Source organism: Anthonomus grandis, chromosome 10 (genome assembly GCF_022605725.1).
Source record: "Anthonomus grandis grandis chromosome 10, icAntGran1.3, whole genome shotgun sequence".
Lineage (NCBI taxonomy): Eukaryota > Metazoa > Arthropoda > Insecta > Coleoptera > Curculionidae > Anthonomus > Anthonomus grandis.
The window spans coordinates 5,502,303-5,516,166 of NC_065555.1; the positions used below are offsets into that span (position 1 = coordinate 5,502,303).

Below are 13,864 nucleotides of genomic sequence, written 5' to 3' on the forward strand. Positions count from 1 at the left end.
ACGAAACGTCCTTCTGGATTAAAGATTTTCCAAGCTAAAGCTCTTGTCCTAAAAATTCCCCTGACGTGTTTCCTGCAAATTTAAGTGTAAATTAAAAAAATCGATTTGTTTTTAATTTTACATTTTTGGTTCAGAATAGTATTTTTACGGTATTCTAAGCCATTTTCCTCCCTTGAATCTTGAGTAAAGTAAATTTTTGAGTTTTATTTTAGGAAAATAAATCTTGAATTTTTTTTTGCCGTTATTATCAAACTTAGAATAAAGTGTTATAGACCTTTTTTGATCCTAATTTAATGTTCTATCTCGTGGTAATTTTGATTTTTTGAATCTTCGAAATTTTTAGGCTTAACATTTGGGCTGTTTGCAATTTAGGGCAAAAAGATATTTAAGCTTTTTCTTCATCACTTGGTATAGAACGGAATGTAATAGTTAAAACACCAATTCTCCTCATACTTCCAGAGAAAGTTGGGTAATAATGAAAATCTGTATTCATTAATTTTCTCGAAAATGGTCATAGATAAAATTATAACATATTTCGCAAATTGTAGTTCCTCTCAGGCCCAATAACTTTTATTAAAACGATTTTTCTCTCAGCCTAATAGATTTTCCAAAAAAAAAATTAAAACCATTTTTTAAGAAGAATTTCCCTGGAAATTTTCACCCAAAAATTGATTTTTTTAAATTTGGTTTAGGAAACTTATTTATAGCAATTTTAACTCATTTTCACCCTCAGACCATTTGGTCACAATATTAGAAAGGTTGTATGGAGTCTGAAGTCATCCAAGTAATATTTTGGGAGACATAATTTTTTTTAATTAAAGGAGTCCTAAGGGAATGTTTGGTCTTCAAAGTATCTATTTAGTTCAAAGTCCAATATCTTAAAAACTAGTGAACGTATTTTTATAAAACAAAAAACAAGATATTTAAAAAAGTATGCTGTATAAATGTTGTTTTGGGTCTAAAGGTATCCAACTAATATCTTGGGAGATATTAAACTTTTTGTCTAGTGGAGTCCAAAGGGAATGTATGGTTTTCTTCAAAGTCCAAATTCCCAAAAACTAGTTAACGTATTCTTATGAAACAAAAAGCAAAATGTTTAGAAAAGTATTCTATACAAATGTTGTTTTAGGTCTAAAATTGTCCAGTAATATTTTAGGAAATAAAATACATTTCTTTGTCTAGTAGAATCCAAAGGGAATGTTTGATCTTCCAAGTGTCTACTCAGTTCAATATCTCAAAAACTAGTTTATGTATTCTTATAAAACAAAAATCAGGATATTTATAAAAGTGTTCTGTAGAAATGCTGTTAAAGGTCTGAATTTCTCCTTGTAATATTTGAGGAGACATCAAGCTTTTCACATACAACTGAAATACGTAGGCAAAGGGTTGAATGAAAGAAGGAACGACGATGCTTGTTATAGACCTTTTTTGAATCTATAATTTTTAATTATAATTTAATGTTCTATCTCGTGGTAATTTTGATTTTTTGAAACTTTCTTTTGAAGCCCAAATTTTAAGCCTAAAATATTGGGCTGTTTGCAATTTAGGGCAAAAAAAGATATTCAAGCTTTTTCTTCATCACTTTGGTATAGAACGGAATGTAATAGTAAAAACACCAATTCTCCTCATACTTCCAGAGAAAATTGGGTAATAATGAAAATCTGTATTCATTAATTTTCTCGAAAATGGTCACAGATAAAATTATAACATATTTTGCAAATTGTAGTTCCTCTCAGGCCCAACAACTTTTATTAAAACGATTTTTCTCTCAGCCTCATAGATTTTCCAAAAAAAAAAATTAAAACCATTTTTTAAAGAAGAATTTCCCTGGAAATTTTCACCCAAAAATTGATTTTTTTAAATTTGGTTTAGGAAACTTATTTATAGCAATTTTAACTCATTTTCACCCTCAGACCATTTGGTCAGAACATTAGAAAGGTTGTATGGAGCCTGAAGTCATCCAAGTAATATTTTGGGAGACATAATTTTTTTTAATTAAAGGAGTCCTAAGGGAATGTTTGGTCTTCAAAGTATCTATTTAGTTCAAAGTCCAATATCTTAAAAACTAGTGAACGTATTTTTATAAAACAAAAAACAAGATATTTAAAAAAGTATGCTGTATAAATGTTGTTTTGGGTCTAAAGTTATCCAACTAATATCTTGGGAGATATTAAACTTTTTGTCTAGTGGAGTCCAAAGGGAATGTATGGTTTTCTTCAAAGTCCAAATTCCCAAAAACTAGTTAACGTATTCTTATGAAACAAAAAGCAAAATGTTTAGAAAAGTATTCTATACAAATGTTGTTTTAGGTCTAAAATTGTCCAGTAATATTTTAGGAAATAAAATACATTTCTTTGTCTAGTAGAATCCAAAGGGAATGTTTGATCTTCCAAGTGTCTACTCAGTTCAATATCTCAAAAACTAGTTTATGTATTCTTATAAAACAAAAATCAGGATATTTATAAAAGTGTTCTGTAGAAATGCTGTTAAAGGTCTGAAGTTCTCCTTGTAATATTTGAGGAGACATCAAGCTTTTCACATACAACCGAAATACGTAGGCAAAGGGTTGAATGAAAGAAGGAACGACGATGCTTGTTAGAGAAAAAGAAAGTGTAATTTTCTTGTGATTTAAGCTTGTTACGGTAAGTTAATGGAGTATGATTTCCGCAATTAAGATCTGGAATATTCCCGGATGACAACTAGGGTTAGGTGTGAATAAAATTAAATTAACAAACTACAATTAATGTCAAATTTTATTTAATAAGTTACTGCCTAAGATAAAATGTCTCCTCAATTGGATGTGACAGAATTAAAAGCTTTTATCCACTCTTCTTTTTCACAACTCTAGCCAATTATTGGTTGGGTAAGGTTCTTCTTTTGGGTCATGTGAAGAGCTAAAAATTATAATAAATTAGAAAATCTCCTCACAGCGTAACAAAATCCCACTTTTTCTCCTCGAATTTGATCACAACACTGTCATGCCTCTTATTATGCCTTTTTAACCTAGAAGAGTCGTAAAACCCCTTGCCGCATACGCCACAATGAAAAGGAGTTTCCCCGGTATGCAGTCGAATATGAACCCTCAAATTCGAACTGAAAATCAACACTAAAACACCAACTTTTAGACCGATAAGAGCATTGGTACCTCTGCTTAAAACTTTTCCCGCAATAGTCGCAATTATACGGTCGCTCCCCATTATGTTGTCCCCTGATATGCGTTTTTAAATGGGCGTGTTGTCTAAATTGTTTATCGCAAAATTGACAACTTAAGGGCTTTTCGCCCTTGTGAACCTTAAATAAATCAGAATTATTAAACCCTAATAGTCCCCGAAGCATTTACGTACCAATTCGTGTGTTTTTAACGTAGACAAAGTCCGGAACTTCCTGTCGCACACCGAACAATCATAGATCATTTCCCCAGTATGGATTCTCTCGTGGTTTTGCATTATTGCCTTGGTTGTAAAGCTTTTGCCGCAAGTATTACATAAAAACGGCCTGGGATCTTAAATTAAAATTACCACTTAATCGGGGCTACACTGTAAAAGTTTATCCTTACCAACATGCCGCTTCTCATGGGCATACAAACTGGATTTAAACTTGTAAATTTTATCGCAATGCACACAAGGGTATTCCGAGGGTATTTCCTACAATATACTTTGGACACTTACAAATATAGACCTTATTATAAAAATATTTAAAGACCTCACTGGGATCCTCGGATTTATTATGGACAGAAGCCATGTGCTTCTTAAGGAACATCTTGTGCTTAAAAGCCTTTTTACATACAGGGCAAAAAACGTCCTTTTCCTGCTTATGGACTGTTAGCATATGGATTTTTTTACTTGACGGTCTTATAAAATCTACAACACACTCCATAAAAAAAGATGAAATAACCCTCAATTATTACCACAACCTTTTCCACAAATTTCACAAACAAATGGCCGATAGTTTAAGTGCAGTTTCACGTGTCTCCTTAGGTTGCTTCTATCTGCAAATTTGGCCTCACAAATGCTACAATTAAAAGGTTTTTCCTTGGTGTGGGTTCTCATGTGGTCTTGTATCCGGTAGGCTAAGACTTCTTTTCCGCACTCCGAGCACACTTCTACCAAAACAGCACTTACTCAATAATCAAACTGTTAAAGCGAATAAAATCAAAAGTCACCTTTTTCATTTCGACCCACTTGCTCGTCCTCATCTGCCTTCAAAATAATCTTCCGCCTCTTTTTCCGGATTTTAGGAACTTCATTGGCCGACTCATCACAGACAAGAAACTTAGTTTCACTTTTCACAGGGATTTTATGGTCCTTATCGGAATCATCTGAGAACAGGCTTAAATCATATAAGAAAGAATTCATTGAGACCCCTCAAAACCCCCTTACCCTCACAGTTACTCCCAAAATTATCCAATAAAGGGGCTTCAATCTCCGAGTCTTTTCCTTCAACTTTTGCCTTTATTGGTATTTCAAGTTTTCCTGTTAAATTTTCATTTATTGAACTGTTCACAGCTAATAATAATCTTTCGGACTCTAATGCGTTATTTTTAAACCTATCAAACCTAATTATTTCTTGGTAACATGTCGGGCATAGTTTTTTCGGAAGAGGGTGCAAAGGCTCAAACTAAAAAAGCATAAATTGAGATAAGTTGGGTCGTTCCAACGGGGCTTATACCTTCAGGGAAGTAACGTTTTCGTAAATATCAAACAGCTTACGGTCCAAATACGTTTCTTCCATTGAAAAATGGTCGTTTTCTATTTCGCATAAGCAAGATCTGCAAATGACGTGCCAGTTTTTCAGCGATACGTTTTTGGTGTTTTGTACAAGGAGCTTGGTAGGACCGGGACTATTGCCCTCATTCATCTTTAATAGAAGGGAAATATTACAAAAACAAACAATAAGATAAATATAAATAAACAAAACAAATAAATATTAAGAGAGAAATTTGAGGTTATGGTTATAAATTTTTGCAAGGTTGCCAAGCTTAAAAAGGTTTATTGAGTTCAATTGATGATTGTAATGAGAATGTTCCCTAGCATTTAAATAGAAGAATTATTTATTTATTTTTGTTTTGAGATTATTAATAAATACTCCGATTTAAAATTCGTGGATCTTGAGTGATGTTGAATGTTGTCAATCTGACAACGCGGCGCAAATGTGTCAGATTTTGACATTACGTCAAGGAGCTTCGACCATCAAACGCCCTAGAGTAATCCTCTTGATATATTTTTTCAGTGCGTATTCCGTTACTTTTACTAAATTATATTTTAAAAAAATCAATTTTCCTAAAATAATTTTGTTTTTTATATAATTCCGTTCGCTTATAGAAAATTAAAGTACATAATTTCATTTCAACCAGTGCATCTCTTGGATCTTTCATATCTGAGTAACATAGTCATGTCACTTGTCAAAGTTTTGTAGGTTATGTTTTTGACGCTTTGTTGACATCTGATAGTCAACAACTGATCGTGACAAGTTTTGAGTCGAGTGAAGGAACGCCTTGTTGCCACATTTTCATTTATTTTCTTCGGCTATGAAAGGGGATAGAAAAATTCAATAATATTCTATTTGCATTTCTACTTTATTTCACAAACTCGACGTGTTTTCTACTAATTTGAAAATGGCTATCTAATACAGTAAACGACAAAAACAACAAGAAACAATAAGTTAAAATTTCATATTCGTTCCTAGATTATCAACGGTACCATCTAATAGCAGGTACATTTGGTACCGTATTTGCAGTACCCTCCGTGTTTGCCGTCCGATCTGCAAGACGCGTTACATTGCAGCCACGTGCACACCTGGTTGATTTTATCCCGGATGTATTCTGGAAATGAAACAAACCATTAAATACCCATAACCTCACTAAAGACGGTTCTACTTACGTTCTAAGTCATCCTTAGAGATCTGTTTATCTTCATTTGATGAATCGTCGTCACTACTATCGTCGTCCTCTTCGCTCCTGTTCCTGTTTCTTCTGTCCTTGTTCCTGTTATTGTTCCTGTTGTTGTGTCTGTTCCTGTTACGTCTGTTACGTTTTTCTTGGCTGTCGTCCTCTTTCTCCTCAGAGGCCTGGTTACTGTCATTGTTCTCAGAACTGTTGTCCTCCTGAGTTTCGGACTCTTTGGATTCTTTGTTTTCTTCGGAATTCTTGTTGTCTTCCTCTGATTGGCGTGAGTTGTCTTCTTGCGATTGACGTGAGTTTTCCTCTTGAGACTGACGTGAGTTATCCTCTTGGGAGCCACTAGATTGGTTCTGGCTTTGGGACTGATCTGCTGAGCTGGAGGATTGATCCTGAGACTGATCGGTTTTGCCAGATTGGTCTTGACTTGGTTCAGCGTTGCCAGATTGGTCCTGAGATTGTTCAGCGTTGCCAGATTGGTCTTGGGATTGTTCAGCATTGCCAGATTGATCTTGGGTTTGTTCAGCGTTGCCAGATTGGTCCTGAGATTGTTCAGCGTTGCCAGTTTGATCTTGACTTTGTTCAGCATTGCTAGATTGGTCCTGAGATTGTTCAGCATTTCCAGATTGGTCTTGGGATTGTTCAGCGTTTTGGTCTTGACTTGGTTCAGCATTGTTAGATTGGTCTTGAGATTGTTCAGCATTACTAGATTGATCCTGACTTTGTTCAGCGTTGCCAGATTGATCTTGGGATTGTTCAGCATTTCCAGATTGGTCTTGGGATTGTTCAGCATTACCAGATTGGTCTTGAGATTGTTCAGAGTTGCCAGATTGATCTTGGGATTGTTCAGCATTGCCAGATTGATCTTGGGATTGTTCAGCGTTTTGGTCTTGACTTGGTTCAGCATTGTTAGATTGGTCTTGAGATTGTTCAGAGTTGCCAGATTGATCTTGGGATTGTTCAGCATTGCCAGATTTTTCAGCATTACCAGATTGATCCTGACTTTGTTCAGCGTTGCCAGACTGGTTTTGGGATTGTTCAGAGTTGCCAGATTGATCTTGGGATTGTTCAGCATTGCCAGATTGATCTTGGGATTGTTCAGCGTTTTGGTCTTGACTTGGTTCAGCATTGTTAGATTGGTCCTGAGATTGTTCAGCATTACCAGATTGGTCTTGAGATTGTTCAGCATTGCCAGATTGTTCAGCATTACCAGATTGATCCTGACTTTGTTCAGCGTTGCCAGATTGGTCTTGAGATTGTTCAGCATTGCCAGATTGATCTTGGGATTGTTCAGCGTTGCCAGATTGATCTTGGGATTGTTCAGCATTACCAGATTGATCTTGGGATTGTTCAGCGTTTTGGTCTTGACTTGGTTCAGCATTGTTAGATTGATCCTGAGATTGTTCAGCATTACCAGATTGATCTTGGGATTGTTCAGCATTGCCAGATTGGTCCTGAGATTGTTCAGCGTTGCCAGTTTGATCTTGACTTTGTTCAGCGTTGCCAGACTGGTCTTGGGATTGTTCAGCATTGCCAGATTGATCTTGGGATTGTTCAGCGTTTTGGTCTTGACTTGGTTCAGCATTGTTAGATTGATCCTGAGATTGTTCAGCATTACCAGATTGGTCTTGAGATTGTTCAGCATTGCCAGATTGTTCAGCATTACCAGATTGATCCTGACTTTGTTCAGCGTTGCCAGATTGGTCTTGAGATTGTTCAGCATTGCCAGATTGATCTTGGGATTGTTCAGCGTTGCCAGATTGATCTTGGGATTGTTCAGCGTTTTGGTCTTGACTTGGTTCAGCATTGCCAGATTGGTCTTGAGATTGTTCAGCATTGCCAGATTGCTCAGCATTACCAGATTGATCCTGACTTTGTTCAGCGTTGCCAGATTGGTCCTGAGATTGTTCAGCATTACCAGATTGGTCTTGAGATTGTTCAGCATTACCAGATTGTTCAGCATTACCAGATTGATCCTGACTTTGTTCAGCGTTGCCAGATTGGTCTTGAGATTGTTCAGCATTGCCAGATTGATCTTGGGATTGTTCAGCGTTGCCAGATTGATCTTGGGATTGTTCAGCGTTTTGGTCTTGACTTGGTTCAGCATTGCCAGATTGGTCTTGAGATTGTTCAGCATTGCCAGATTGCTCAGCATTACCAGATTGATCCTGACTTTGTTCAGCGTTGCCAGATTGGTCTTGGGATTGTTCAGCATTGCCAGATTGGTCTTGACTTTGTTCAGCATTGCCAGATTGGTCCTGAGATTGTTCAGCATTACCAGATTGGTCTTGAGATTGTTCAGCATTGCCAGATTGCTCAGCATTACCAGATTGATCCTGACTTTGTTCAGCGTTGCCAGATTGGTCTTGAGATTGTTCAGCATTGCCAGATTGCTCAGCATTACCAGATTGATCCTGACTTTGTTCAGCGTTGCCAGATTGGTCTTGGGATTGTTCAGCATTGCCAGATTGGTCTTGACTTTGTTCAGCATTGCCAGATTGGTCCTGTGATTGTTCAGCATTACCAGCTTGATCTTGAGACTGTTCTGATCCGGAAGACTGACCAGCATCATTGCCGGCCTGATCAGATCCACTGTCCTGACCTTGGGGTTGTTCTTGAGCTTGGTCGACACCGGTTTGATCCTGATCTGCTTGCTCAGCTCCGTTACTCTGGGATTGTGAGTCAGCATTTGAATCCTGACCCGCATCAGGAGAACCTCCTGACCCACTCTGAGGATTCTGGGGGGATTCTCCGGGATTAGCATCGTCTTGTCCAGGTCCCGATCCGGATCCGGCTCCTTCGGTAACGTCATCGGACGGTGTGCTCGGCAAACACGGTTCGGAAACCACTTCACCACCATCATCAATCACCTCGATTTCACCGATATCGATTATACTTGGGGCCGCGTTGGTGCCGATAAGCACCAGGAGGCCGATCGCTACATAAATTTGACACTTCATTTTCGGTTCGTTCGTATAATGAATGAGGCTCTCTTGTTTTTCACGGCGAATATATAGTTAAGATCCGTATTGACGTGCACCAAATGTTTGCCGAGCGTTAATCTGTTTAATTGCTTTGGGTTCTGATGGTGTGTTTGTTCGCGTCAGTGTTTGCGATGAGATTAGGCCATATAAAAGGAGGATTTTGTGAAATTTTAATTTATAGAAGATTGTTTTTGTATATTTCTTTATTTGCATAGCATTTAAATATTCGTAGTAATAGAAAAAAGGCGGTAACTGATGGAACAATATTAAATTTTTTGTATGTTGAGGCAAATATTATATATACCATGTTTTGCGGGTTGCCTAACGACAATTTTATCACAGGTTGTCCAGCTGACATTACTGATCATGACAAGTGACAGTCTTGAATTTTTCGCGTCAAAGGCTCACATAAATTTTTATTAAAATTGAGATTTAAATAAATCTAGTAAACGAAGAAAAAAAAGTAATTAGTGGCCAAAAATTAATGGTGCAGCAAAAAAAAAAGCGTTCTTCGTGTTGTCAATAGACAAAGTAATTGACATGGCAACACTGTAACTAATGAGGTGACATTAATAACAGTGGCTGGTTTGAATTTTTCCGCCAATAGACAACTTGTCACAAGAATTATTTAAGCCAAATTTTACAAAAATGCACAAGGCAATCGATTAATTTTCTGTTTTCATGGGCAAAATAAATTGTCCGTTAATATACGTGCAATGTTTAATGAGTGTGTTGCGGGTTGCGTTGTGACAAGTTATGCGGAATTGATCGCTGACATTCCTGACAGTGACAAGTGAGAGTTTTCAATTTTTCGCGCCAAAGGCTGACTTCAGTTTTGTTCCTTTAAGACATGTATTACTTAACCATGTATAATATTTATGTAAATTTTCACATTTTCAGAGTAAATATTTTTTTGCTTATGGGTATTTTTTGAATTTGGACCTAAACAAGGCTAAAATTGATAATGGGAAACAGTAATATTAAATCAAATATTAGTTATTTTAAGACATAATAATGCACATTTTTTATTTACCGTCTGATTCAGGTATTTAAATAATCGTCAGACAGTGTTTTTATAAGGCCATAAGCAATATTTTTATTACGCATATGTACCCACATTAAATAAGATTAACTTAATAAGTTCTCCTTATTTTCTGTTTTTTAAATTTATGGCGTCATAATAAGGTTTACATGCGAAAGTGAGCATTGTACACGTCGTGACGTCACAATTCTGACGTGCATACAAAATTAAATAATTCTTAATAAAAATAACATAATAATTGTGCAAAATATTTACTAGAATACATGCTTACTTAGAAAATTTCATAACATTCCCTAAAGTTAAACAAATAATTCCATAAAGGGGGCCTTGAATTAAACGTTGGAAAAAAAAGGCGGCACATAATTTTCGAAAATGTTTACGTACTTTTTGAACGGATGAGTCACTGTCTTACATATGAAAACACAGTTGTCAGAATAAAATGCGTCATTAAGGGTATAAAAGTTTCTCAGATAAATCTCTACAATAAAATATCGCTAAGGAAATGTTCAATAGCTTTTACTGCTGCCAATAGCTCTCGTCTGGTGACACAATAGTTTCTTTCTGGTTTTGATAACGTTTTACTGAAATAAGCTATCACTTGCTCGCCATCTTCATATTTTTGTGATAGAACGGCCCCAATTCCAACATTACTCGCATCGGTATCCAAAATAAAAGTTTGTCCAGGAATCGGATATGTTAAAATTGGAGATGTGCATAGTGCTCTTTTAACCGTTGAAATGATTCTTCACAGTCTGTTGACCAACTAAATACCATTTTGTCCTCCGTGAGCTTATGTAGAGGCTTTGCAAAATTTCTTACAAATCTTCTGTAATAGGTACAAAGGCCCAGAAAGCTTCTTAACTGGTGTTTGTCAGTGGGTCGTGGCCAATTTTCGATTGCCTCTACTTTATCTGAATCAGTCTTGACACCTTTTTCTGATATTACATGGTCAAGGTATCGAACTTCTTTTTGAAATAAGCAACATTTTTTAGGACTTAGCTTCAGGTTGGCCTTTATCCACTCTTTAGATCGAGTGTTGAGAACCATTGTGAAGCTGATAGCGTGTCCAGGGTGTCGTCAATTCTTGGTAGGGGATAACTGTCTTTCTTGGTAATGTCATTCAGTCGCCGATAGTCTACACAAAATCTAGTGGATCCATCCTTTTTCTTCACTAGCATAACTGGAGATGTCCAGGGACTCTGAGAAGGTTCTATCACTCCTTGTGTCCTCATTTCCTGAAGCACTGAGGAAACTTCTCTTTGTTTAGCTATCGAAATTCTTCGAGGTGCTTGTTTAATCGGAGCATTGTCTCCAGTGTTAATTCGATGCTGCACCAAATCAGTTCTTCCCAGGTCATTATCGTGCACATCTTGATTTTCTTCAAGAAGACGTCGCAATTTACTACACTGGTCCATGGTGAAATTGGCAGAAGATTCTTCAAATAGGTTTTGTAAACATACAGGAAAAGGTCTGTTTGAATAACGACTTCTATCAGCATTTTTCATGACTGCCACTACTTCAGAGCATACGCCAATGTTCTCTCCTTGTTTTAGGCGTTTATCAGATCCTTTTAAATTTACCATTCGAACCAAAACAGTAGATTTCTTCTGCGTAGATAATGTCTTGGCTGGAAATAATCCTTGACCATATAGTTTGCAGTTTTCCATGGGCTCAATCAAAACAGTTTCTCCCTCTTTTCCTCCAGTTGCAGCATTAACCACCACCTCTGAATTTACTGGTATGGAAATATCCTTGAATAACTTAACTACTCTGGTTTTTACTTTATCTTCATATAGGTGGTGCATAAAAATCTCTTCATTTCTCGTCGTCAATATCCGGTTATATACATCCATTTTAAACTGCTGAGCATTCATAACATCTAATCCGAATATGACATCATCCATGATTTCCGCCACTATTACTGGCTGTTGGAATGTTGTTAAGCTTCATGCAATCCAAGAATCGAGATCCTTTTTCCATTTGCAGACTCCAGAATTAAATTGGGTGGTGCTGTACGATGTTCGGCTTCACGATAGTATGACTTGATCCTGTATCCAGTACCATCTCAAATTCACGGCCCCATATTTTTCCCGGTACTACCAAGCTCTCTCCAGGATGTGGCAGCCGGTTTAGTCTTATGCTTGGTAGCACCCAGCCAGCTTGCGCCCCATAAAGCTGACTAGTTGAAGTTTTCCTGGTTCCTTGGATCTCTTAAAGGCTGGGGGCATTGACATTTAAGGTGCCTCTCCTCATTGCAATGGTCTTTTAGGTTTCCTCGTTAATAATGATTTAATCTTCTTTAGGCGGTCTTCGAGATCACTTTCCGAAGTTCTGATTTGTCTTATTCGTGTCTGCGTTCTAGTTGCTTGAAAAGCTGCCTCATACTCTAGTCAATCAATCAATGCTTTATTGTCAAGAAATTGTTACAATTTGTAGACAAAGCTGTAAAACAAAAAAGACACAAAAATGCAAACAAAACACAATTAAAAAAAAGAAAAACAAAACAAAATTTAAAAAAAAATATAAATAAATAAATAGAATAGATTATCTACAATATATACAGATTAATACAATTTAGAAATTGTAAGTAGTCAATAATATTATTATAAAATATACAATTTAATGTATACAATGTCAAAAAAAAAGATCATTAAAAAATCTCTCTACGTTAAAAAAAAAATGTAAAAAATGTTTAAAAAAGTAAAAAATTATAAAAAATCCTAAAATAGCTACAAAAAGCAGTATACCTAAACATGTACAGATAGTAAAAATACATCTGCTAGTGCGAAATTTCAAATCAATGATTACAAAAAAAAATCGTTAACTGTGTAAAAAGCTCTCTCCAGTAAGAATGCTTTTAATGCTTTACGAAATGCAAAAAAAGATGTGATGGATTTAATTTCCAATGGCAGATGATTGTGCATTTTTTTTGCATTATATAATATGGAACTTTTGACCAACTCTGAATGTGGGGTAGGCAGGTATAGATCATGTTCCGTGTATCTAAGTAGATAACTATGGGAAGGCCTATCAGATGCTGAACCGTGTTTGCGTAGTAGACAAAGGGACTCAAATATGAATAAAGATGGAAAAGTTAATATTTGAAATTTTTTGAAGAAATGCTGGCAATGACTTCTGTATTTAAGTCTCAGCGTATAACGTAAAGCTCTGTTTTGTAGTCTAAAAATATGGTCAAATTGAGTTGCACTACATGTACCCCAGAATGGAAGGGCGTATCGAAGGTGCGATTCAAAAAGGGCAAAATAAACTGTTCTAGAAGTAGACAGGCTAAGCTCCTTAGAAATTGATCTTAACGCAAAACAAGCGGAACTTAATTTTCTTGATAAAAAGTCAATATGTGTGTTTAACGAGTTGTCAACAGTTAGCCCTAAAAACTTTACAGAATCAACTTCGTCAATTGTTGCATTACCAAGTACAAAAGATTGCAAGGTATTTTTATAGGACAACATTTTAGTTTTGGAAATGTTGAGACAAAGGAGATTAGAGTCGCACCATGATTTGATAGTAGTTAAGTCACTTGATACGGTTCTATAAAGTTTAGAAATATCCGGATCACTCCAGGTAAAACTAATATCATCAGCAAATAGACAGACTTTACCGTTAATATTTAGATTAGCAATGTCATTGATGAAGATAAGAAACAAAATAGGGCCAAGTACGGAACCTTGAGGCACTCCACTTTGTATTGGCTTGCAAGAAGACATAGTCGAATCAATTCTCACAGCTTGACTTCTGTTACTGAGATACGACTTAAACCATTCAAAAGGCGCTCCTCTGAACCCGTAATATTGCAACTTTTTTAATAAGATGTCATGATTAACACAATCAAAGGCTTTAGAAAAATCACAGAAAATTGTTGCTGTAGGGTGTTGGTTGTTTAAGCTAGAGTATACATTATTAAAAAGAGAAAACATAGCATCA

At 36.1% G+C, this 13,864-nt stretch overlaps 2 protein-coding genes across 3 annotated transcripts; both read right to left on the reverse strand.

Annotated features, from left to right (window-relative positions):
• Positions 1-2,735: 2,735 nt before the first annotated feature.
• On the reverse strand, positions 2,736-4,948 carry LOC126741007 (zinc finger protein OZF-like). The gene is made up of 10 exons (XM_050447249.1): positions 4,669-4,948; positions 4,380-4,617; positions 4,163-4,318; positions 3,914-4,102; positions 3,703-3,860; positions 3,557-3,644; positions 3,345-3,502; positions 3,146-3,291; positions 2,947-3,093; positions 2,736-2,894 (listed from the first exon to the last, which is right to left on the reverse strand). Exons 1-10 carry the CDS (start codon positions 4,855-4,857, stop codon positions 2,837-2,839), a joined length of 1,527 nt encoding a protein of 508 aa, XP_050303206.1. The 5' UTR covers positions 4,858-4,948; the 3' UTR covers positions 2,736-2,836.
• A 608-nt stretch (positions 4,949-5,556) lies between these two features.
• Positions 5,557-8,880, reverse strand: LOC126741006 (dentin sialophosphoprotein-like). 2 transcript variants are annotated; one of them, XM_050447248.1, is made up of 3 exons: positions 7,382-8,880; positions 5,880-7,117; positions 5,557-5,821 (listed from the first exon to the last, which is right to left on the reverse strand). In XM_050447248.1, the coding sequence occupies exons 1-3, from the start codon at positions 8,854-8,856 to the stop codon at positions 5,703-5,705; spliced, it is 2,832 nt and encodes a 943-aa protein (XP_050303205.1). In that variant the 5' UTR covers positions 8,857-8,880; the 3' UTR covers positions 5,557-5,702. The 2 variants fall into 2 exon arrangements, with proteins under 2 accessions (XP_050303205.1, XP_050303204.1); XM_050447247.1 differs by having other exon boundaries at positions 5,880-8,880.
• Between the last annotated feature and the right edge of the window lie 4,984 nt (positions 8,881-13,864).